General features: G+C 49.2%; 2 protein-coding genes across 2 annotated transcripts, besides 11 other annotated features; both read right to left on the bottom strand.

Annotated features, from left to right (window-relative positions):
• Positions 1-481: 481 nt before the first annotated feature.
• PVX_091760 (dynein heavy chain, putative) lies at positions 482-16,668 on the bottom strand (the record flags this gene model as incomplete). Its single annotated transcript, XM_001615294.1, has 2 exons — positions 482-551; positions 743-16,668. 2 exons carry the CDS (start codon positions 16,666-16,668, stop codon positions 482-484), a joined length of 15,996 nt encoding a protein of 5,331 aa, XP_001615344.1.
• Positions 584-616: a microsatellite.
• Positions 682-715: a microsatellite.
• Positions 1,287-1,359: a microsatellite.
• Positions 2,830-2,911: a microsatellite.
• Positions 4,215-4,566: a microsatellite.
• Positions 7,197-7,222: a microsatellite.
• Positions 8,280-8,318: a microsatellite.
• Positions 8,829-8,868: a microsatellite.
• Positions 9,969-10,004: a microsatellite.
• Positions 10,440-10,463: a microsatellite.
• A 1,505-nt stretch (positions 16,669-18,173) lies between the features above and the next one.
• On the bottom strand, positions 18,174-23,976 carry PVX_091755 (calcium-dependent protein kinase 3, putative; the record flags this gene model as incomplete). Its single annotated transcript, XM_001615293.1, has 6 exons — positions 18,174-18,218; positions 18,390-18,530; positions 18,683-18,759; positions 18,938-19,259; positions 19,503-20,446; positions 20,682-23,976. The coding sequence occupies 6 exons, from the start codon at positions 23,974-23,976 to the stop codon at positions 18,174-18,176; spliced, it is 4,824 nt and encodes a 1,607-aa protein (XP_001615343.1).
• Positions 22,667-22,695: a microsatellite.
• Positions 23,977-25,149: the final 1,173 nt, after the last annotated feature.

The following is a 25,149-nucleotide window of genomic DNA, read 5'->3' as shown; positions in this document are numbered from 1 at the left end:
AAGCCACGGCGGCGGTGCTCCGGCGTTCTAATTTGCAGCCCCGGAAGCCGCTTCATTGATGCCATTTTTACCTTACTACGTTTTGGCGCACGTTACTGTGGTGTGATTTATTTATTTTTTTTTTATTTTTTTGTCCCTTATTTTTTTCCTTTTTTCGTTCCCCTTTTTGTGTGCCTCCGTGCGCGCAGCACGAACCGTAATTAAGCAACTTTACTGAGCAGCCCTGCTGAGCAACGCTGCTGAGCAACCCTTCTGAATTGTCCACATTGATGTGTTAATTTGCGGAGAGGAGGACGCCCACCGAGGGGGCCTTTGGCCGACCGGTGAGGCGGCTCAGAGTTGGTTCGAGCGCCGTGCGAGCCGCTTGCCAGTTGAAGCGGCCAAAGAAGGGGAAAAAAGACGCCCCTTCAGAGTTGGCGTCACGATAAAGTGGGGGGGGAAAGGACCTGCCCCCACCCATGGCGGACGGGCGCAGCGCGGGCTAATCGTCCGACAGGAAGAGGGCGACTCCTGCCAAGATCCACTTGTCCTCGACGTCGTCCGTTTCTAGGCTGCGTTAAAGGAGTTAAGAAGTGGGTGAAGGGGTGAAGAAGTGGGTGATGAAGTGCGTTCAGGTAGGGGAGCGGATGGGCGTTGATGTGGTTGATGCGGTTGATGCGGTTCGATGCGCTCCGCCTCGATACGCCTCGGTACACTTCGCTGCACTGCGATGCGCTCCGCTCCGCCTCGCTGCTTTCCCTACTTCAAGTCGACGGGGCAGACGAAGGTGGCGCCCCGGTCCGAGGTGATGTAGAGGGGGCTCTCCAAGTAGCGGGCCTCGGAGGCGCGCGCGAGCTGCTCGTCCTGCTCGTTCGTGACGCAGTAAACGTAGACGAGCGGCATGGGGAAGAAGATGTTCTTGGGCACGGACTCCACCAGATTGCCATACGACACGTTTTCACTCAAGTGGTCCATATCAAATGTGAAGGAGTCATTTTGGGAGTTAATCAGCCACGAGGCTCCCTGCAGAAACAACCCATGGATGTATAAAGAGTTGTTTTTGTTATTTAGGTCCTCCACTTTTGTTATATTTGTGACGTGCCACTTGAGCTTTAGCTTATCTATGGGGACCTTATTCTCATGGGAGAACTTCTGCTTAATGGCGGTGAGAAACGAAATGGGATTGAACAGCGCCGATAGCCATACAGAACTGGGCAGGAAAACATTGCACCTTATTTTTGCAACCCATTCTTGTAAGAAAATTACCCTTAACTTGAAATCTTCAAACCATGGCAGCAGTTTCTTTTTCGATGGGTAGGAGTAGCTCTTCCACACTTCTGGGATGTTATGCAGCAGCAACGCTTTGATGCTTAGCTGGATTTTAATGTTCATATTTAGGATTCCATCGAGCACTAGCTTTATCTCGACCAAGGTGTCGTGGATACAGTCAATGAGTGCATTAAACTTCTCGGATTCTTTCAATGCAATTACCATAAAGGTGTTCGTCTCTGCGTCTTCAATCTTCAAGTCGCTTACGTCTATCTTTTCTGGTAGTTCATTTAGGAGGCGGTTAATAATGTCGTATATAATTTTGGTGGTTTCGTTTTTCCCACTCTCCGCTTCTGCGTTTGCTTTGTGGCGGTCCTTCTTCCCCCCCTGGGCGGACTCCTTGGGGTGGCTTCCCTGTTTGGCGGTAGCGATACTTCCAGCGGGGTGACCTTCCTGTTTGCCGCTAACTAGGTGACCCCCCTGTTTGCCGCTAACTGGGTCACCTCCAGCCGCGCCTCCCCCGTGTGCCCCCTTCTGGTAGGAACCCGCCGAGGAGGAAATCTCCCGACTGCTGATCTCTTGCAAGTTCTGCAAAATCCTGGAGCACTCATTTTTCATGTACTCAATTTCTGCGTTCACGTGGAGACCCAGCAGGGAGGTTTGCTCTTTGTTCATTTTTTCTTCAACGTATTTTTTTAACTGCGAAATGTTGTATTTGGTGCAGTCTGGGAATTTGAAAACCTCGAAGAGGATGTTGGCCCTGGTGTCCTTGAGGACTGCCTGCTCGTCCATTTCGTCTTCCTCCTTTTTTTCGCGGCGGGCCTGGGGCTTCTTTGCGCGCCCGGCTGCGTCGCTCTCCCCGCAGCCCTCTCCATGCGTTGCCCCCGCCGCTACCCCGGCCGCTACCCCGGCTGCTTCCCCTCCGTCTGCCGCTACCCCTGCCGCTTCCCCTCCGTCTGCCGCTACCCCTGCCGCTTCCCCTCCGTCTGCCTCTACCCCTGCGTCACTTTCGTCGTCCCCGTTAGCCACCGCGCGCACCTCACCCCCATTAATGGCAACCACATTTTTGTAAATCTCCTTGAGCACATTTTTGACGTACGTCTTGTTTATGCGGCGGTCCCACACGTCCGTGATGTGGCCCCCGTAGATGATTTCCCCGATGAGGAAGAGGACGTCTGCAAGGGGGAAGCTGTTGTAGGTCTCCAAGTACCTCTTAATAATGTTGAAGGAGATCTCCAAGTCATTATCGTTGAAGGAATACGACTGGCTGAATCCAATCTTGCCATATAAAAACCTCCCCAAGAGCAAGCTATGATAGTAGGAGAGACCAAAAATGACATTCCTCAACTTATCGTCGTATTCCCCACTTTGGAATTTCTCCAGCGAGCATTTGATGTTGTCCTTCAGACTGAAGGACTTTTCATTGTTAATCCGGAAGCATTTCTTTAGTAGCTTTTCCGGGAGCAGTTTGGTGTCTTTTTCGGAGGGGATGGCTGACGATAGGAAGAGACGGAAGTTCGGGTGCGCATCGGTTAATATTTTGTCGAGGATTTCTTCAAATTCTTTAAGCCATTTGGTCATGAGGTGGATGTTCTGCAGGAATATGAATCCCCCCGATTGGGACGTCTCCCGGAGGTACTTGAGCGCGATGCTCTCCTGCCCCTGCCCCATGGAGATGTTCACGTAGGAGATGGTCTCTTCGGGGGGCAGCTCCCCAGTTGGGCGGTCTCCTTTGGGGAGCAGCTCCCCAGTTGGGTGGTCTCCTTTTGGGGCGCCCTTTTGGCCGCCTTTTTGGCCGCTTATTTGCCCCCTCCCCTTCTCCCTCTTCAGCTTCGCCACGTACTCCTCGATATCCTTAGAGGGGTCGTTCCCCGGCGTCAAGAGAAACAGCACGGGCGTCTTACTGTCGATGTACTCCTCCAGAATTTTCCCCAGCGAGTAGGTGTTCTTTTCATCATTCGTCATTTTGATGTTCCTCTGGATGTAGTTTTTCAGCGCCACCGGGAACCTGTCCTTCCGCAACACCCTTATGAGTAGCAGCTTAGAGAAGTCCTTCAAATTGTTGTATTTCCTGGGCAGCTCCTCCCTTTCTACTTTATCACTTAGGAACCACTGCTTCCACGACATGCTCTCGCTTTCTAAGCTCTCCGTCAAACTGTCAAAGTCCTTCAAATTCTCTAAATTTTTACAGTCTTGGTATAGCTCTTCACTCATGAAAGATTTGTTGATGAGTTTTTTTTCCCCTCTTTCATTTTCTCTTTGGCTTGTTTTTTGCATGCACTTTGGATTTATGAACATGTCCTCCTCCTCTTGGGTAATATTTCCATTCAGCTTCTCCAAATTTAACATGATGAGGCACTTCACGATGAGCTTGTCTCTCTCCAGGAGCCCCTTATCGATATACATCCACATCTTTTCTATGAGGAGGCTGATTAGCACGTTCACTCTCCTCTGCACTTCGTTTTTGTCAATTTTTGTTTCTTCGCTCTGCGCCTCCTCTCCGTCGAGGTCGTCACTTTCGAGTTCGCTTCCGTCCAGGTGGCTGCTCTCTATGCTGGTGCTATCCTCGTCTTCCTCTCCCTTCCGCGCGCTGGGCGGGGCCTCCACTTCAGCGGCGGGGGGCGCTTCTGGCTTGGCGTCCACTTCCGCTGGATTCACAACCGCTTCGGATTTAGAGGACACTTCTGCTTTGGCGACCACTTCTGATTCGACTGGACTCGCGTCACTTTCAAGGGCGGTCGGAGTGGCGGCGGGTTCGGCTGCCGCTTCTGGTTCGACCGCCTCGACCGCTGCTTCCAGTGCTTCCTGCTTTTCAGTTGTTTCCTCTTCTTTTGGCCCATCCGGGTTGGCGGCCGCTTCTGGTTCGGCTGGCTCGGCTGCCACTACGGGTTCGACCGTCTCGACCGCTGCTTCAGGAGCTTCCGGATTGGCGGCCGCTTCTGGTTCGGTTGGCTCGGCTGCCACTTGGGGTTCTTCTGGTTCGGCTTCCACTACGGGTTCTTCAGGTTTTTCGGTTGTATCCTCTTCTTTTGGCTCATCTGCGTTGGCGGCCGCTTCTGGTTCGACCGTCTCGACCGCTGCTTCAGGCGCTTCCGGATTGGCGGCCGCTTCTGGTTCGGCCGTCTCGACCGCTACTTCCGGCGCTTCCTGCTTTTCGGTTGTTTCCTCTTCTTTTGGCTCATCCGGGTTGGCGGCCGCTTCCGGTTCGGTTGATTCGGCTTCCACTTTGGGTTCTTCTGGTTCTGCTCCTGTCTCCCCTTCTTTCGGTTCATCTAGGTTAGGCGCAACTTCGACCGCTGCTTCCGGCGCTTCCGGTTTTTCTGTTGTCTCCTCTTTCGGCTCATCTAGGTTGGCGGCTTCCTCGGGTGCTGTTGGGCTAGCGGAACCAGCATGTTCGTTTGTATTGGCGGTAACTCCCGGTTCGCTTGCATTGGGGATAACCTCCGGCTCGGTTGGCTCTTCCGCCTTCACAGTTAGCTCCACTTGGGTGGCTTCTCCCTCCTTGGTAGCCACTTCTCCCCCCTCGGCAACCGCTTCTTTCTCCTTGGTAGCCGCTTCTCCCTCCTTGGTAGCCGCTTCTCCCTCCTTGGTAGCCGCTTCTCCCCCCTTGGTAGGCGCTCCCCCCCTCTTGCGGCGGGGCTTGGCCCTTGGCTGGGGGCCGCTGCTGGGGGGCCTGAACTGAGCGCAGTCATTGAGGCACTTGATGAAGATCTTCAGAAAGATCTCGAGCGAGTAAAAGTAAAACGAATGTATATTTTTGAGCTTCTGCAAGATGAAGAAGTACATGACGCCCCGTTTGGACAAGGGTCTATACAGATTGATGATGGTGTTGATGTGAACTTCTGTGTTTTTGACGATTTCTGTTTTTTTGGTAATATTTTCGCTAAGCAGTTTTGTAGTTTCTAAGTTTTCAATGAGAGAGACGTCTTCGAGGATGTCCCCCTTGGCATTGGTCAGCTTCTGCAAGATGGAAGATTGGAGGAAGGACAGTTGGCACATGTAGTCATATTTAAGTAAAGAAAGTTTCTTTCTCTTCTTCGACAAGTGGTTGAATTCGTTTTCGAGGGTAATGGAGAGGAGGTGTTCCTCTAGATCGTCAGGCGTTACAGTAAAATTGATGAGCGAGCAGGCAGACTGAATCTCTGGCTGGTAGTGCGGATTGGACAGCTGGGTATGCAGGATGATGTAGAAGGAGGGGTGGAAGACGTGTTCCTTCTCATTAATATTAATATAGTAATTATTTTTTCTCTTTATTATATTTTTCGAAATAATGTTATAAAGAGAATTGTCAATTTTTTCATCTGCATTTTCTATAATTATGGAGTATCCAAAGGAGAGGCATTCAATTATTTTTTTAAAAAGCATGCTGTCGTTTATATCTGTGATGATTAGCTTTTGGCTTTTCTCCTTTTGGCTGTTAATCAACCATTTGAGGCTTTCCATTTGGGGGTCTATAATGATGGGGAACTTTTCGCTGTTTTCTAGGATTAAGTTATTTTCTATGCAGACCGAGTTTAGGGTTAACCCCTGCTTGCTCAGCTTAGAAAGGGTCTCTTCGTTTATTAGCAGGTCAAGGTTGAAGCTGTTCACAGAGAAGATGTCGTATGGGAGGTTTTCCTTGGAGTCCTCCCCGCAGGTGGGCGCGTCTCCTTTGTGTAGCGGAGGATTATCTCCCCCCGGTTGGTCTAATCTGCCATGATTTGTGTCAACTGCGCTACCCAGGGGGGAGGAACCCGCACATTCGTTTGTCGTGCTGGCGGGGGGAACGCTTCCCTTGATGTGATCCCCCTTCCCAGCACTCTTCTGCAACTTGCTGAGCACCTCGCTGAAGACCTCGTTCTGAACCTGGTTCTTCCTATTCAACGTCTCAACGCACTTCGTCATAATCTTATTTCGGTACTTTTTGGTGAACCCCCCACAGAAGGTGACAAACGTGGAAGACAAGAGTATATCCGTGAGGATGGTTTTTTTTTTCTTCTTCAAAGCTTCATACTGATTAGACCATGATATTTGCTCACTGCTTAGGGCGTCTATCAACCTGATGGAGAGCTCCAACTTGGTTTTCAGTTTTTTCTCTTCCAAAATGACGAGGTCTCTTTCGTAGAGGGCATGATCGTATTGACTAATGAGAGTGCTCAGCTGGGCCTTAAGGGATTGTACCTTCTCCCGTACGGTTTGCAACTTCTCATTCGCTTCTTCTAAACCTTTTTTGGTATTTTCCAGGAGGGTTCTCTTGGGCAGAATATTTTGTATAATTTTATGAAACGAGGTGACATTTAGAACCCATTCAGCTAGCCCCGCAGCGGCTTTGGATTTCTTCTGAATGGCATTTTTATTAAAATGGGGGAGGTTAATCAAATTCTCTACGTATTTAAAGTTACAGTCTGGGACTAAATTTTCGTCAATTTTGTTTTTATAATCTTTCAGTAGGGAGATGAATTTTTCCGGGTTGATCATCATCTTCTGGGCGGACTTCCAACTCCTGTCTTTAATTTTTCCAAACTTGTCTACGGCGATTGTTGTGTCGATTGTGGCTAGCAGCTGCATGACCGCGGCTGTGATGTCTTCCACCCCTGGGGGGGGCTTATTTAGCGTCTTCAACTCTTGAATGTTTTTTTTGTTGAGCGTATTTAGGGCCTCTTCCGCTTGTTCTATGAGGGGAATTCCCAGGGCGATATCATTTTCGCACTCCTCCTGCTGCTTGAGAACCCTTTTTTGGATTTCCAGACAGTTCTGTTCTTCTATGTCCGCCAAGTCGCTCTCCTTCTTAACGATCATTTTTTCGTTCCCAATATCTATGGCGTATTTTTCCGAGGCTTCCTTTTTCTCCTCTGAGATTTTTTTTTTTTCCTTGAGTGAATTTTTGATGTTTTCTACGTTCGCGCTGGTTTCGTTCATTTTTGTGATTCCGCTTTTGAGCATTTCCATTTTGCTGCTGATGCTGGTGACGTTTTTGAGGAGCATCATGTGGTAGGTCTTGATGCTCTCCAGGTAGAGCTTGGGGGTGACGTAGATGTGCGCCCTCTCGTGGGCGTGGTAGTCGGCGGCGATTTCGAGGAGGTCCTCGTAGCACTCCATGAGGTACTCCGTCACGATTCCCTTCAGGTTGACGTGCTCCGGGGGGGTAGCGGTGATAGCGGTGGTAGTGATAACGGCGGTCGCGGTAGCGGTCGCGATAGCGGCGGGGGGCACTACCCCAGCTGCTTCCACTTCCACACACCCCGCCGCTTGCGCCACTTCCACTTGCACTCCCCCCGCCGCTTCCGCGGCTGCCACCCCGCTGAGCTGTATGTCCCCCGTGCGCAGGTCCATGTAGATGTCGCTCACGTAGTTGCGGCCCACGCAGAGCAGCGAGTCGGACTCCCAGTTGTCGTAAATATCAATCATGGTGTTATTGAGGATGCACTGGAAGTTATTGGACTTGTCCCTAAAATTGTTGCTCGTGGGGGAGAAGCACAGAATGAAGTGCAGATTTTCATTCACCTTCTTCAGGTAGTACTCGAATATGCTACTGTCCGTCTCCTGGACCCCCTCCGCCTTGGCGATATTCCTCATATTCTGAACGACGTAATCTTTCTCCTCCTTTGTATACAAATCGATGATATTTTTTGAGCACATGTATTCATTTACGTATATGAAGAAGCTATCAATAATTTTGCTCTCCTTAAGGAAGAGGATAATCTCTTCATTTTTCATACCACATTTGTAGAAAATATTCTGCAGGTATTTTTTCACATCATTATCTGAGCACTGTGTTGGGAAGTCCATTTCGAAAAAGCTCTTTGATGAAATGTACGCGGAGAACTTGGAAATGGTCGTCTTCCCACAGCCACCAATGCCTAGCAGGAGAGCATGTGATTTTAAATTGTCCACAATTCGAATGAGTTTGCAAATATGTCTTATGGCATCATTGAAGAGGACAATATTTAAATTGTAAAAATTATTATATTCGTTCAGTTCCTCTGTTAGGTAGGCGGTAAGGTCCTCCTCATTTTTGCACAAATCGTAGACCTTATCGGTGTACCCCCCTGAGGGAGTTCCCTTGTGGAAATTAGAAAAGAGTAGAGACCTCTCATTGTTCATCACAAATTTGCTAATCTCATATTTGTTATACATCTTTTTCACTATATCGATGATGAGCATTTTGAATTTCTTTCTATCTGCTTTGTTTAGCTTATCTGAGTAGACCCTTTCGCATTCGTGTAGCCAGAGGAAGAGCAACTTGTCGCAGTCTTGGAAGGCACTTGGCTGTGCGGTGAGCAACCCCTTGACGATGCTGTGGATATCTCGAAGGTTAAATTCGTAGTAGAAGTAAGTGGCTGTCCTTTTGAACGTTTTTTCTATATTGTAGAAGAGCGAAATGGTGGACTTTAGGATGGAGGGAACTAAGTCAGCTACATCCTGCTTGAAGCTGTTGAAGTGTCCCTTCAGGAGGACGCTGAAGATGCTATTAACCGTGTTATTCTCTGGGAAGCTCACATTGAGGATGAAGAAGTGCCTGAGCAGTCTAGGGTTCACCGTGAAATTTCCCCTGTTGTAATTCATACAGGAAATCAGCTTCGTATTTGCAATTTTGATGAGATTTAATTTTTCCAAATCGAACCAGGAATTGGTGTCTATATATTGGCACAACAACTCGATGGCACTTTGCGTGTTGTAATCGTCACACTTGGGCATGTTGATATCGTCGATGAAGTAGATGAGCTTTTGCTGGAAGGGCGGACTGAACTGCTTGCCGGATTTCTTTTCCAAACAGCTTTGCATCAGACTTTGCACACTCTTAGCGTTAGAGTAGTAGTTGAAAATCATGTAGAAGCTTTTGTACTCCTCCCTTTCTTCGCTCAGAATTTTCTTGCACAGTAGGGTTTTTCCCACTCCTGTCTTTCCGATGAATAGGATGGGCATGCTCGACTTGAGGAACAGCTTGCTGATATACTTGTAGGAGGAGCTCTCCACCGTTTCGACGAAGATGTCCTCCTGGGGGGGGCTACCTGGAAGGCTACCCCGCATGACTGCATTCCCCATTTCGCTCTCCTCCCACTCCTTAAACTTGTTCCCCTCTATGAAAAAGTCAAACACGCTGATTTTCCTATTCACCTTGATGCTTTTGAAGGTATTTTTCCAGTACTTGTCGAAGCCTTTTTTATAATTCACGTTGTCTTTCTCCCCGAGGAAGCTCCCAAAGGACCAAATAACTGCATACACGAAGTAGTGCTCTAAACTCTCAAAATTGTTACCCTCCAGCAGGATGTCAAGTAGGGCAGCCAACGACTGGATGTGCGAGATGGGGGACACTTTAACGGACGTGTTCACCGTCGTCAGGTAGGCAAACGTGGGCTCTACATATTTGTACATCAATTTTTCGAAGGCCTTCTTCACCGTAGCATTAAAATGTTCATGTCGGTCTATCCACGAGAGGAAGTAATTCTTCCAGAGGTCATTCGGGTCTACGCAGAAGTAGACCAGCCCCGCTCTCGAAATCGTCGCTGGGGTTGCAAACATTAACTCGCTAAATTCGAACACCAAATTCATGTGGTTTTTCAGTAAAATTCTTTCGTTTGAGGAAAGGGTCAGCACTTTATTATCGTCCATCACAGAATTCATATTTTCTATCCAGTGGGAATCCAAATTGCCGTCGAAGATGATATACGCCTTGTCGCAGTCTTCCCTCTTGGAGTAGCTCCTCATATATTTGGAGAAAACGCCGTCTTTCCACTCCCTCGTCTTCATATGAACATTTCCATACAAGTCATCGATGCTGATCGATTTTGGGTTGATCCTTATGCTCACCGTCTTCATCTTCTGCTCCTTTTGGTACTCCATCAGCATGTTGAAGAGGGTGGTCTTCCCGCACCCCGCCTCCCCCATGATGAACACGCAGTGCCTTATGTTGATGATGTCGTTCAGCTGCATTATTTTTTTCACCAGGTAGTCCAGCCCGAACAGGTGGTTCCGCCTGCAGATCTGCAGCAGCTCCGCCTCCACGGCATCGGCGGTGTTGGCTGTGTTGGCGGGGTTAGCCGCTCCGTTAGCCGCTCCGTTAGCCGCTCCGTTAGCCGCGCCGATCGCCGCTCCGTTAGCCGCTTCACTGGCGACGACTTGCCCCTCCCCCGCAGCGCTCGTTGCCTCTGCTCCCTGGTGGGAAAAGAAAATGTCGTTGAGGAGCCCCGAGAAGACGGGGCAGTTGGAGGCAGATATCTTGGCGATGTTGATGTCGTGTATGGCCGAGTAGAGCAGCTTGTTCTCGTCCAAATCCGGGTAGGTCCTCTTGAGGAACCCCGCCTTGGTAAGAACGCTCTTGATGCTTCGCAGCCCCCAGTCGCAGTGCTTCTCCTTCAGTAGACTCTGCGCCAGCTCGAAGAAGGTAGTAAATTTGATGGACAAGTACTTGGCATCTACGTACCCCTCCGCCATGAGCATATTTTCACATATTTTATTAAAGTCCGGAACGATGACAGTGATGGGTCTAAACAGAATTTTGAGGCTCTCTGGCAATTTGGATCTTCCCAAATAATCCGGGTTCATGGTAATAAACACAGCGCAGTTCTTTTTCACAATAATTTCATCTGCCCCGATTATGCATACATTGTTATTGTTCCGTTTGCAGTCTAGGATAGACTTAAATTGGATAGAACAGACAGAGAGCACTTCCGGGATGAGTCTATTAAATTCGTCGAAGCAGCACCAGCACCCGGTGCTTCCAATCCCTTTAAATATATTCCCCATACTTTTGTAATCCAGCTGATCTGAGCAATTAAACACGTAGCAGTTTTTTCCAAAAAAGCTCGACAAATCTTTCGTCGTCTCCGTTTTTCCTGTGCCTGCAGGACCAGCAGGTGCACATCCCATATAGAGACTCAACGCCTGTGTAGCTGTGATGTAGATGCGGCTAGTCAACGGAGTGATGACTAACCTTTGGTAGTTGCCAATGTAATCATATGAGTAGTTAAAGGAGCAGTCCATAATTTTTATTTTTATATAAAGCTGTTTGAAGTTTAGGGAGTTTTCTTCATAAATGTTTTCATCTGTGTGTAACCCCGTAGTTTGCTTCACCTTTTGATTTGTTACATCGGCTGAGTGGGTTGTCCCCCCGGTCACGTCTCTCGGCTCCCCCACACTAGCCTTACTGCCAAAGCAGGGGTACATCCTAATTTGCGATTGCCAATCGAACATGTTTATCGAAATGGAGTTTTTATTTTTTAGAATGACCTCCAGGATGTCTCTATAGAAAGTGTCCAGAGTAATTATGCACATAATTTTGATTCTATCCCTCACGGTGAGTTTCTTCTGGACCTTCTTAATCACATTTTCCAGTTGAGTAATATGATTCTTGTAGTAACTCTTGAGCTGCTCCCTCACATTTGAATCTCCTTTACGTAGAATATCCTCAACGTCACGAACGAAAAAGATAGAGTTGCAGAGGATGAAAACTTGCGAGAGGTAATTCTGGTCTATCCACTTGTCCTTCTCCAAATTATACATGCGTTTCTGTTTGAACAGATTGGCGATGTAGTACTTGAGGGTGTGCTTGATGTGCTTTATGATGTCGTTGAGGTAGCACTCGACCTTCCCCTGGAGGGCGAGGGGCTCGTGGAAGTTGCAGATTTCCTCTCCGTAGGACGAGATCAGCTTCGTGACCACCTCGTTGGGAGCGGCTGGGTTGGCTGGGTTCGCGTGGTTCGCGGGGTTGGCGTGGTTCGCGGGGTTCGCGTGGTTCGCGTGGTTCGCGGCGACGTCTGTAGGGGTGTGCGCATTTCCTTCTAGCACTGCTCCTGGCGCTGCTTCTAATGCCGCTCCTGGTGCCCCCCCCAGAGTGACTTCATTCCCCAGCTCGCACTCCGTGAGGGCCTCGCCCCGCGTCACGAACCGCCGGATGGAGAGGAAAATCTTCTGAACGTGCGTGTTGACGAGCTTGAAGTTGTTCCCATTCGAGAGGATGTCAATCAAGTCGGTGGAAGAAATGAAGAAGAACCTAGGGAAGGACTTGCGCTTAGAATCGAGGTACTCATTTAGGGGCTTCTCACTTTTGCAGAGCTTCACCTTGAGTTCCTCTAGCTTTTCTATGATGCCCTCCTCATTGGCGAAGTCCACCACCTTGGTGTTGTTCCCCATAATCTGCTTCAGCATATCTAAGTACTCATCATTGATGGTAAGGAAAAATTTAGAGTACAGGGGCAATTCCTTTTTGACCTCCTCTGAGTAGACATACATATTTTGAAGATACACCCAGAGCTTTTCTATATCTTTCAGTAGCTGAATTACCTCGTAAATGTTGGAGATTTTTTTCTGCCAGATGTTTAGCTCCGTTGAAAAGAAGAGGAAGTACTTGGATGAGAAGCAGTTTTGGAGACTGACCTGATGTTCTTCTATGGTCTCAATGCATGTATCATCAATGTAGGTTAGAATGATCCCATTTTTATAATCCTTATTTTTAAAATGGATGCCATCCCAGTAGTCTTCAAATTTGTGTATGGTCTCTTCGATGCTCTTTTCATTATACGCTTTGATGATAACCTCTTCTATAGACTCATGGTACTTAACCACATTCAGTTTGTAAAAATAAATTGTGAGTGTATTATCATCGATGATGAGTTCGATTGGTTCTTGGCTCTCCTTTTGTCTCTCCTCGTTTATGCTGACTTCGATCTCTTTAATGTGTCTCTTCTTGATGAACGTCTTTTTCAATTCGCTTATGACTGATATATATTTGATGGTATCTTTCAGCTTGGCCATTTCTTCCTTCCATATATTGTGTTTCCTGTCTACTTTAATTTTCTTAAATTCGTTTTGGAGGTTCTTCATTTGCATATCGAATTCTTCCACATCTAGTTCTTTAAATGTGCAGAAAAGGAACCCATTTAACACTTGATCTTTTTTTTTTATAAAAATCCACAGCTTCTCTATTTCGTCAATGTCTTTTTCTAAATTGTCTATATCTTTGCTTAGCTCTTCTACGTGGTCTATCTTCACAATTTTTTCTGAGATTTGTGCCACCTTTTTAACTTCCTCTTTTATTTCTGCCACATATTTCTTCATACTCTCCAGCTCTTTCAGGGACCCTTCATATCCGCTGCTATACGTGTAGACGCTGGAGGTTTCCAAATTTTTTTTCACATTTATAAACTTATTGTAGTTGAGCTTCATCGTTTTTATGCTCTCCTTTTCCTCCTTCACGAATTCCTCCTTTAGCTCCTTTTCCTTTTTGCGGATGCACACGGATTTCAGCTTGTGGTAGAAGCTCAGCAAATTTTCGATCACTTCTACTTGGGGGGCTTCTCCCTGCGGGGGGTTCAGAGGGGTGGAAGCGGGGGAGGCACTTCCTAGAGCGATATTCCCCATGGAGGTACCTCCTAGAGCGTCGCTCCTGCGCGCCTCCTTCCCCCCGCGCAGGCCGGACTCCTCGCTGCTCAGCAGCGCCATGCAGCTCTTCAGCCTCTTCACCAAGTCGGCCTCCACGCAGTCCGCGAATTTCATTTTGCTGGCCTCGATGAAGTTGGCAACGCCTTCGTTGTCCTTCACCTTCAGGAGGGCGCTGCCTGCGTCTGCGTCCTGCGCGGGGGCCTCTGCTGGGGCGTCACCTCCACCGCGTCCACCGCTTTGACCGATTCCGCCGCTCCCACCGCTTTGACCGCTTATCAACTCGTCGATGTACCGCTCCACGGACGACTCGTCCTCCAGAGAGGCGTCCGCCACGTTCCCCTCCCGGTGCACCTGCTCCAGCACCGGCTCCACCGCCCCCGCGTCGAGGCACCCGTATAGGATGTACTGCTCGATGGTATTTACATCATAAATCGACTTGGAGAAATTGCTCAGAAAGCTTTCAATGTTAACGTTTAGCTCAATCAGGTTGGCGGTGCTGAGGTCTTTGTTTCGGATCAGGTCGAGAATATGCTCTCCTTTTTTTATTAAGTCCTCTAACCGGTCGTTTACAAACTTTTTGACGCACGTGGCTTTGTCTGTCACTCGGCTGTACACCTTCAGGGCGAAGGGGCTGCTTCGGGTGTCTTCCCCCTTCAGCTTCACCGATATGTGGATGGTTCCCGTGTGGAGCGGGGGCTCTTCCGCGTTTGCTCCATGATCATCTCCTTGGCCGACTGCCCCCTCGTCCGCGTTCGCCGCTTCCACTGCTTCCACTACTTCCGTCGCTTCCACCGCTTCTGCCACGACGGGGAAGTACTTGACGATGTAAAACCCGTTGTTCACGTCATACAGGGCGTATTTGACATCCTGGTGAACCTCACCCTGCTCGTACGTGATGCTGATCTGGAACTTATCTCCCCCGATTTTTTTTTTCTCGTTGAGGGAGTTCCTAGCTATGAGAAAGAAGACATTGGGTTCTTTTAAGCAAATGGGTTCTAGCAAGCCGGACCCAAAAATCAGGGTCTTCTTTGCATCTATATTGTGGTAATACTCCAGCACGCACTTGTTAGTGGTATAGCATTTGTCGTTGATGGAGAGGTGCACATCACACATGTTGTTTTTAATTTTATCTTTCGCACTGGGCACAATGGTGTAAATGTGACTCTCATTAATGTAGACCCCTTCACTGTACAGGTCCACATCTTCAGACGAATATTTTATGCTTATCTTCCCCTCGTTCGTAAATCCTTTTCCCTTTAGGAGCATTTTTTTCATTCCCTCCATGGCGCACTGTCTTGGGAGTAGGGAGAAGATGGCGTATTTGGGTCCTATGATTCTGCTTATGTTCATCACGTAGACCTTTTGCCTCGCGTCTGTGATGATCAAATTGGAGTCTACAAAATCGTACGTGATGGAGCAGAAGTTGGTGTTGCTGGTCGGGTCATCTTGCTCGTGGGCATCTCCCCTAGGAGTTACTTTATGTCTGTCCCCTTGGCTGGGCTGGTTCGCACTGCTGCCGCCACTTCTCCCCGTTGCAACCGTGCCCGGCGTGCCCACCGCGCCAGAGGCAGAACCCGCTTCAAAATCCCTGCTGCTAACCACGGAGTACTTCAAATCCTCCAGCTTAAACGTGTCATACAGCTTCAGCATGTTCAGCTCTGCGTTGGTGTATTCAATTTTTCTGTTCCCTTTTTCATCACTAACGATGTTATGCCCCCCGAAGATGAAAATAATATTTCTGTCAATCGATTCGACCATCACACTTGTGCAGAAAACTTTAGACACGTTGAAGGAGTAGGCAAAATCTATTTCGGACCACTCGTTGTTCCTCAAGTTACAGGCGTACATATCATTGAAGCTCACTTCCGCGTTTGTTCCTCCCAAAATGAAAAAATGATTTTCGTTGATGAAGGATATATGCCCGTACCTACTCGGGGGGGTGCTTCCCTTGCAGGTTCTTAAGATCCACTGGTTCCTCAGAAGGTCGTATTCGTGCAGGTCGTTGAGGCTGCTGCGGTCGTGTCCGCCGTACCCCCCAAATAGGATGAGGCTGAAATGTTCGTACGCGCCTGCATTTCTGAGGACAACTTTGTTGTTTCTTACGCTCAGTGGGGCTCTCCCCTCCGCAGCGTCATTAGCAGCGTCCTTAGCTGCGTCCTTCGCCCCGTCGTCTACAGCTCCCTCTGCAGGGTCCTCTACCACTCCTGCCGCTTCCCCTGCCGCTTCCCCTGCCGCTTCCCCTGCCGCTTCCACCGCCGCCTCCCCCCTCCTGCTCACGTACAGGTCCAAGCTGGAGAAGTACCTCGGGGCGGGGACGACGCAGCCGCCCTGACTGCCAAGCGCCCGTTTGTCGCAGCTCAGGTACTTCCCTAATTTTTTCAAGTGTACGCTGTTTAATATGTAGCTGTGGTTGTTCCCATCGTCTTCCGCGCCCTCTTTTGCGTAATCGTCGCCTGCCTCGCTTTTGGAAGACCCAGCCGCTGTTTCCACTCCGTCGGTCGTTTCTTCGTCATCAGTGGGTTCTTCCCCATCAGCCACTCCATCACCGCCAATCGTTCCATCACCGCCAGTCGCTCCCTCAACGCCACCCACCTTCACCTCCGCAAAGCTTTTATTTGCGCTGTCAAAAATCCACAAGTCGTTGAGCGCGACGAAGGGCACTTCGCTGTTCAGCCCGCCAAAAATGACGACGTAGTTTTCCAGCAGGGTGCACGAGTTGTGGTAGCACCTGCATTGGGGCTTGACTTTGCTCCTCACCACTTCATATTCTACTCTCTCCTTTTTGATGTGCGCCAGGTAGGCGTCGTTGCAGACGCTGCCCAAGCCGTCTTCACAACGGCCGCCAACTTCGCGATTGCCACCTTCACCTTCGCTGCCACCCCCACCATCTTCGTCGCCACCCTTGCCGTCCGCCCCCGCGTCGATTTTGAACCCCCCGAAGAGCAGCACCCCCCCCACGGTGAAGTTCACGCTGTACCCAATGACGCTCCTCTCCTGGGCGCTGCTTTTGAGCTCGGTCAGACTGAGGGCCTCATACTGCTCTTCGGGATCCTTGGTCATGTTTGTCGGCGCTCAGGGGGGTGCGTACGAATGTACGTGTGTTTATGGAGGTACGTATGTGTTGAAGTGTATATGTGTTGAAGCGCACGTATTGCTACGCGTGCGCGATTAGCCACGGCGAGGTGCCACGCCTCCGGAACAATTTCAGAGACTCCTTTGCTTTCCCCTCAAGGTAGTACAAAGACGGGGCACAAGTTACACCCACGTAGATGTTCCCCCTTTTTTCTGGGGACTTAAAACTGGAGAGACAATTTTGGCGCTGATGAGAAAGTGCTCGTAAGGGGGTCCCGCAATCCTGCGCGGTTTTAAGGGACCCTTTCGGAGCGCTAAATCTCCACTGTGCCGCTTCTACACCCTGTGCGCAGCTCCTTTTCCCCATCGCCTACACAAATGTGAGTGTTTGAAGAGAAGATACATCTGCACCTCCGCTGAACAAGCGAACTCGCCTAGCGTGGGGGCTCACCTAACGCATCGCGCAGCTGTCTAATGTGCCTATATTTTGCGCAGCAGACGTTATCCCTAGCGTCTGCCCAATGTGCACACGTGGAGACTTATGCACGCGAATAATGGGAAGATGTCCCCCAAAAGAAACCACAATATTGGCAATTTATCTTTGATGTTTTTTTTTTTTTTTTTTTCTCTATGCCAAGCTGGAGAGTTCATTCATCATTTGGGTTACCCGCTTGAGGATTCGCCTTCCTATGTTGCTGATTGTTTAGAAGTTTTTTCTTTTTTTTTTTTTTTTTTTTTTTTCTTTTTCCACACATGGTGTGTGCAATTGGTTTACTAAAAAATGTGAATAGATAAAAAAAAGGGGAAAAAAGGAAAATGCATATGTGGGAGAGCACAATTTATTTGGTTCCCTCTTTTCCTCCCATGTTAACAAAAGACATAATCAAGTTTGATGAGAGGAGTTAGTAGGTCCCGTTTTGGAAACGTGCACGTGGTGGTGCTTATCCTCGTGGACAGTGTAAAAAGGGGCACTTCTCCCTCGTGTGATATTTTACAAAATGTTTGAAAATGGAACAAACGGTGGGGGGGGTGGCGTGATGAGCTGCGGTGCGGCGTGGTTAGCTCGGACGAGGAGCGGCACCGCCAAAGACAAGCTGCAGGAGGGAAGCGCAAGTGGGAAGTGCAAGCGGAACTGCAAACGGACTGCAAGCGGATTGCCCCCTTATAATCACATGTTAAGCTATAAAAGGTGGGTGAAGTGGAAGGACGGGCGAGTGGGAAGGGGCCACTAGAGGGAACTCAAAAGGGAAGAGGCAAACAAATGTGTGCATGCATATATGCCTCAAACATGCGTGTGGCTTTACCCGCGTTATGGCTGTTCCTCCACATTTTGCTCACAAGTATAATTCAAAATGGTGGGTAAAAAAAAAGAAAAAAAATTATGTTTTCGTTTTACGTGGAAATGTGCTGTACAAGTCCAGCAGCGGGTCCTCCATCTGCGATTCCACCCGCGGGTCCACCTGCTTCTTATCTTTGCTCCTCCTCACGTGGGCCTAAAACGTGCTTAAAAGGTACTCCTTAAAGTCTTCGAAGTTTATCTGCAGAAGGGGGGAGGTGAAGCGGCGTGGGGATGGGCAACGGGAACGGGTAACGTGTACGGGGATGGACAGGGGGCGCTTCTGCAATTTTGTCGTTTTTCCCGCTCCTTTTCTCCTTAGCGTTTTTTTTCCCTCCTTTTCTCCTTCGCAATTTGCTCGCCGCCGAATTACCCTGTTCGCGCGCCGCTCGCAAGATAAGCCCTTCTTCACGAGAAACACGGAGGCGAAAAAGTTGTCCACGTCGTGACTCTCGATGACCTTGTCCTGCACGAGCGTCACTATGTCGCTTTTGCTGATGTAGCCGTCTTCGTCCTGCGGGGTGGGGAGGGGGTCATTTCGTTTTGGGGGTGGCGGCGTAGCGGCGGGGTAGCAGCGGTGTGGCGGGGTAGCGGCGTGGCTTCGTGCCTTCGTGCCTGCGTGGCGACGTCTTAACTGCCCGCCAGTGCACTTGTCGCTCGGGCGACCTTGTCGATCTTGTTGAAGGCCGCCTTTAGGAAGGTCGATTCGATGTCCTTCCATCGGTAGCATCCGGCGATGAACTCTGCGGGGGTGAGGGAGCGTTGGGGGGAGGCGTGTGGGCAAAGCACCTCCATGTGAAGGGGCGCTTACGCGTATGAGTATGCACATGAACAGGCGCTTGCACATGCACACATACATCCACACACACACGCACATGAATAGGCACATCCACACACACCCGTACGGGCGCGCCCGCTCACCCGTGTAGGTGACGCTGCCCCGGTCGTTGATGTCCAGCGCCTGCACGATCCGGTTGATGTCCCACTTCTTGATGCCCGCATTGGCCAGCACGGCGTAAATTTCCCCGTGGCTGAGCGAGCCGTTGTGGTTGGTGTCTATTTTGCAGAAGAGCTCGTTGATGTATTTCAAGTGGCTGTCTATTACGCTCAGCTCGTGGGCCATTATGTTCACGATGATGTTCCTGATGTTGGATTGCTTCATGTAGGCCTTTATGTTGCTGAGCGTGCTGGGGTTGATTTGCACCGGGTCGAGGAAGCCCTGGAACCAGGGGTGGTGCAGCAGCTGTGAGGAAGGGGTAATGGGCAGGCATGTACGGGGCATGGGTGTAACGCAGCGCAGGTGTGGCTGCAAAGTCAGCAATTGTTGATGCGGACGTCTGCGCGTGTCGCTTTAATGCTGCAATTTTCGCTGCATTTTCGCTGCATTTTCGCCGCAATGTTCGCCGCAATGTTCGCCGCAATGTTCGCCGCAATGTTCGCCGCAATGTTCGCCGCAATGTTCGCCTCCGCCGCGCACTGGGCGTACCACTGCCGCCATGGGGCGCCGGGTGTGGTCCTTCTCCAGCATGAGCTTGAGCATGTGGAGCGCGGGCTGGGACAAGCGGCCCCGCAAGCTCTTGTAGTCAGGCTCGTCCTTGAATATGCTGAGCTTGATCTCGTCGTAGGTGTTCCCACAAAAGGGCAAATTTTTGGAGAACAAGAAAAACATAATCACCCCAGCTGACCATATGTCGCATTTGATGGTGAAATTTTTTTTAAAAACTTCCGGGGCCATGTACAGGACAGTCCCCGCAGCGGTTTTGCTAACTCCCTCCGTGTGGTTAATCAGTTCGGCCAGTCCAAAATCAATAATTTTTAAAGTGTCATCCCCCTTGGATTTGAATAAAATGTTCTCCGGTTTTAAGTCTTTATGGGCGATGTTATTGCTGTGCATGTACGCTATGGCACACAGGATTTGAAACATTATATTTTTTATATAATCTTCATTAAATATGGCGGACTTGACTACCTTTTCCATCAGCTCCCCTCCTTCACAAAGCTCCATGACAATGTAAGTGCAGTCTACGTTTTCGTAGACGTCAAATATTTTTATAATGTTTGGATGGTCTAGATATATGAGGACATTAATTTCTTCATTAATCTTTATATTTTTTAGTTTTTTTTTTTTCAAAATTTTTACCACTTTATATAACTTACAGATGTTGTCTTCCACCAGGTGTACCTCTCCAAAGGCACCGCACCCCAGGATTTTTTTAAAACTGAGGTAATTATAAATCGATGAGTAATCGTATCCTCCCAGCTTCTTCCTGCTGATTATGCAGTTCCTTTTTATTTTTAAATTTTTCGTAGGGTAGTATTTCTTCTTAATCTGCTTCAGCAGGTCCCAGTACATCTGCCGGAAGTCCGTGTAGCTCATGCGGTTGTTCTTGCTGCTGTCGTAGTCTTTGTACACGATGGACAGGATGTTCTCTGCGGGGCATGGCGGTGATTAGCGGTGATTAGCGGTGATTTGCGGTGATTAGCGGTGATTAGCGGTGATTTGCGGTGATTAGCGGTGACGGATGTTTAGTGTGGCGGCAAAATAAGCGGTTGGTATGTAGGCCTTTACACGATCTCCCGTGCGCCCACAAATCACCGGTGATATATTCCTACTACTAAGAATGATGTGGCCTCCCTGCTAGGGCGCCCTCCGCTCGCGACTTACTATCCACGGGGGGGAGCTCCAAATTGAAGCAGAGCTTCTGGATCAGTGACTCTATCTCGCTGAAGTGCAGGAAGTTCTTATTTTTCACATCGAACTGCTGAAAGGTGGCCCTTGCAGATCGCTCGAAAATTTCTCTATTCTTTAGAACCTTATCAATTTTGCTTTTTATATAAAATGGGGTCGCCAACACTTCTTCATTATTTTCATTTCGTTTCTTCAGCTCATTGTTCTCGATCATTTTTCTGCTTAGCGTTTGTTCCATTCTGACATCTGCCTCCTCATCCCTCCCGTTTCCTCCCTGTAGGGTAATTTGTCTCCCCTTCTTTAGATCCCCTTCCAGTTGTGCCATTTGATTTTCATTCCCCAGGGGGCGGCTTCTATAATACAGCTGTTCGTATACCATGGGTAGATTACTCTCCTTCCCGGGCGCCTTTCTGCTCGTGTCTGCATCTAACTCGTGCCTGCTTGTGTGATACCTCCTTCTTTGTTTTTCACCAGTTGGGTCGTTTGAGCCGATCGCTTTGGAGTCCTCCGTTTTGAAGTCCTCCGCTTTGGGGTCCTCCTCTTTTGGGTTCTTCTTATCCCTTTCGGGTAGCTTCCCCATGTCGCTCTTTTTTCCATCCCATGTGGTGGGGGCCACTTTAAAGGAATCATAAAATTTGGAAGCAATCGCTTCTTTGGGAGAGGAGCCCCCTCTGTAGGAAAGCTCCTGAGCGTTCTTACTTCCCCTTTTGGGAATCCCCTTGTCGTCATATGGGCTTCCTCCACTGTGCGTGATAGCACCGTCGTTGGTGGCTTCCCCTTGATCCGAAAAGATGTCCAGAATTTTCACCGCGTCCCTTGTGCTGTGGTGTGGCACCTCGTCTTTTATCATGTACGGCTGTGGGGGGAGGCGGTCATCCCGCTGGCGATGCTGCTGGGGGTAGCGATCATCCCGCTGGCTATGCTGATCGTCGCCTCTAATCTGATGGTTGTCGCCTCTCATCTGATGGTTGCCAGCCCTGCCCCCGTGGAGCCAGCCGAACTTCTCCACGCCGTTCGACTTGACACACAGCTCGGCGCTGGCGTCCCTCTCCCGCTGGGGAGACAGAGACTTCGCGGCGACGCTTTTGTTGCGGTGGAAAAAATTGCCCAGCGTCCGTGCGTGCAAAATGTCCGTGAACTTCATTTTGAATTTGTCCTTTTTTTCACTCCTTTCCGCATGGTCGTATTTGCTCTGCTCCCGCTTAAGCAGATCTTCGTTGTTTTTCCTGTGCTTTATTTTGTCTAGGAAGCTTTTGATGTTGTGTTTTTTTTTCTCTTCCCCCTGGGGGTCCTGCGCCTTCTGCGTTTCTTCGCGGCTGGGTTGGCCCCAGCGGCCGTCTGCGCAGTTTGCGGTTGAGGATGCGGCTGCGGATGCGGCTGCCTCTTCTGCTTCTTCTTCTGCTTCTTCTTCTGCTTCTCCTGCTTCTTCCCCTTCTCCTGCTTCTTCACCCCCCGTTGCTAAAAAATAGTCGTCGGCCCCTGCGTGGGCACTCTGGTGCGACGAATGAATCATGTGGTCGAATGCGTTTATCCTCTCGTCTTTGTAAATCGACTTGCTCCTGCCGTTGCCCATCGCGTGGCCACCTATATTAAACTTAATTAGCTTATCTTCCCCACCGGGGAGGTTAAATCTGTAATGGTCCTTACTGAGGTTGGGGTTCCCAATGTTCAAGGCGTTCCTCAGGGGTGATTTCCCCCCCCAGGCACTCCTCTGCGTGGGGTATTGCCTCCCATAGGACGTGTTGCTTTTTTTTAAGTCACTTTCGCTTACGTTAATGTTTATGGATTTTTTATTTTGCCTCTTTTCGGGGTACTCTACTTTTGGGCTTTCTTCCTTCCCCCTCCTGCTGTGTTCAAATGCTATTTCATGCCTTTTCTCTCCTCCGTATATGCGTTCTGTTGGGTCCTTTTTTGTGACGTTCCACGTGTTCTCTTCATTTTCAAAATGGCCGTCTTCCCTTTTGTCGTAGATGTGCGGCCCCGCTGAGACGTTTCGGTACTGGAGCTCGTTCGCGAGGGGGCGTCTGCGGATTGGGTCTTCCGCGTTGGTTTCGTCCTTCCGCTCCAGGGGGTCAGGACCGCTCTCGCTTCCATCGTCTGCTTCGTCCTCTTCGTCTGCTTCGTCCTCATCGTCTTCCTCTTCCTCGTCTACTTCTTCCTCCTCGTCTGCTTCTTCCTCCTCGTCTGCTTCTTCCTCCTCGTCCTCATCGTCTTCTTCTCCCTCCTCGTCTTCCTCTTCATCTTCTTCTCCCTCCTGCCCCAGTGACCCACCCCTTTTAAATTTACCGCTTCCACCTACGCCGCCTCCGCGTTCGTACGTATACCGCGCTGCGCTAGTGTTATAGTCGTCACCGCTTTGGCTGCCACCACTTCGATCGTCACCACTTTGACTGCTATCACTCTGTTCGCCCTCCTCTCCTCCCTCCTCCTCGCGGTCGTAATAGTCCGCGTTCTCCTCCCGGTAATGCTCATAGTTATCCTTGTCTTCCCGAGCAGCGTGCATCTGTTTCTGTTTCCCCCTCTTCCCACCATAACTATCACTGGCGACGTACGAGTAGGTGCCTCCCTTCTGAAACGGACGCCCATTCCGTTTGTCATAGTCAACGCTCTTTTTATTTCTATTTAAAAATTTGATAATGTCCGAGTCGAATTCGTTGTGGTTTCCCTCGAGCGGTTCCTCATCGTTGTAGCTGTACTTGGCGTAGCTCTCTGGTTGCCGTTCCGATTGCCCCGCATTCCCCGCTTCTTCCTGCCCCTCCTTTCCCTGCCTTTTTTTCTTTCTCTTCCTTTTGGTGCTTTCCCCCTTCCCATCGTCGACCGAGTACTTACTCAACAGTTTCAGCCCCGCGTTGGAATACGAATCATACATTTTGTATTCCACGTGTTCATCCTCCACAAACTGTAGCTCATCAAAAATTTCATTTTCAAAGATATCCTCCGCGAACTCTTCCTGTTCGTTTTCTCCATAGGGTGCGTCCTTCCTCTTCACGTTTGGGTAGATTCCTTTCGCTGCGTTTTTTTTCTTCTTCGCAGTTGTCTTTGTGGAAGTCGTCCCCGCCGCTACCTCCCTTAGGGGGGCGTTTCTCCCCTTTGCGATTTGAAGGGGGACACGCTCCTCTCCACCACTTGGGGGTTCACTTCCGGTGAGTGAATTCGCATCATCTGTGCTCTCCACCTTCGTGCTGTCCTTTTCGCTCCCATCCTGCAACGAGAACAAATTTTTTTTTTTCTTCTTCCTCTTCTTCTTTTGTTTGTCGATGCTAGCTCTCATTTTGTTGCTATAAAAAGGTTCCCCTTTTTTTTCAAAATTGTTTTTGAGTACATCCAATATCATGTTATGTGGCCTTGGGGGAGAAGTGTGCCTCGCTTTTTTTTTTTTTTTTTTTGGTGGGGGGTGCGGGCAGGAGTTCCTTTGGAGAGTCTACCAGAGGGACACCGCTAGAAAGGCGCGCCCACGAAGGTGCTACATGTACAGATGTGCATATGTTCACATGTGCATTCGCAGGTGTGACGAAAATAAATGGGTGTGTGCGGGGAGAGACGCAAAAGGGAAGGGAAAGGGTAAAGGAAAAACAGCGCAAACAGGACGAAGTGCGCAGCAAAGAGGAAGACCTGCACAGCAGGGGAGACGCAAAGTGGATTGCAACAAAAGCCCGCTCCACCGCTGAACCACTCCACCGCTGAACCACTCCGCCGCTCCACCACTCCGCTGCTACACCGCCCGGAAAATCATCCAAGCCCTATTTTTGAAAAAGCAAAGATGGGGATTTCCTTCAGCTTAAAAATAGCGCACTCCAAGTTGCTAGGAGCGCATTTTGGAACGGCTCAAAAATGCGTGCACTGCCGAGTGACCTGTGCGACCGCTGCTAATCAGCGTTGTTTTGTTCTACCACTTCGTTCTTCTTGACATTTTTGCTGCTGCCACGTTTGTCACCGCCACTTTTTCGGACAATTTTGAATCTTTGTCGATTTAGCTTTTACCCCTCCTTTGTAACAGTATTTTTTTTTTTTTTTTTTTTTCCTGTGTGTATCATAAAAATATGTATCGTTTGGGGGGTGGAAAAAAATTATACAAAATGGTTTCGCAATGTAACGGTTGTGTTGTTTCCTCCCCCACCTTTAGGGGTGTTAATCGGTGAGGCACATACAGATATGCTTCCCCCCCTTTGGTGTTAAGCAAAAAGGGGACACAGCATATGATCGATCACACTGCGTGGTTAACTGCTACATAAATGAAATAGCAAAGTGCTGAAACGGATTGTGTAGACGAATCGCTAAATCATTGGGAAAAGGGATGCAGTGAGTAACTGTTGCTCACTTTGGCGAGAGAATGGTGACGACCATAAACGCCCTTGAAAAGGTTAAAAAGGGATGTAGATGGGAAAGTAAAAAAAAAAAATTCAAGAAAAGGAGGATATTCAACAGATTCAAGAAGTTCAACAAA

This window comes from Plasmodium vivax, chromosome 9, assembly GCF_000002415.2.
Source record: "Plasmodium vivax chromosome 9, whole genome shotgun sequence".
In the NCBI taxonomy this organism is placed as follows: Eukaryota; Apicomplexa; class Aconoidasida; order Haemosporida; family Plasmodiidae; genus Plasmodium; species Plasmodium vivax.
This window is presented reverse-complemented; position numbering and strand designations above follow the sequence as displayed.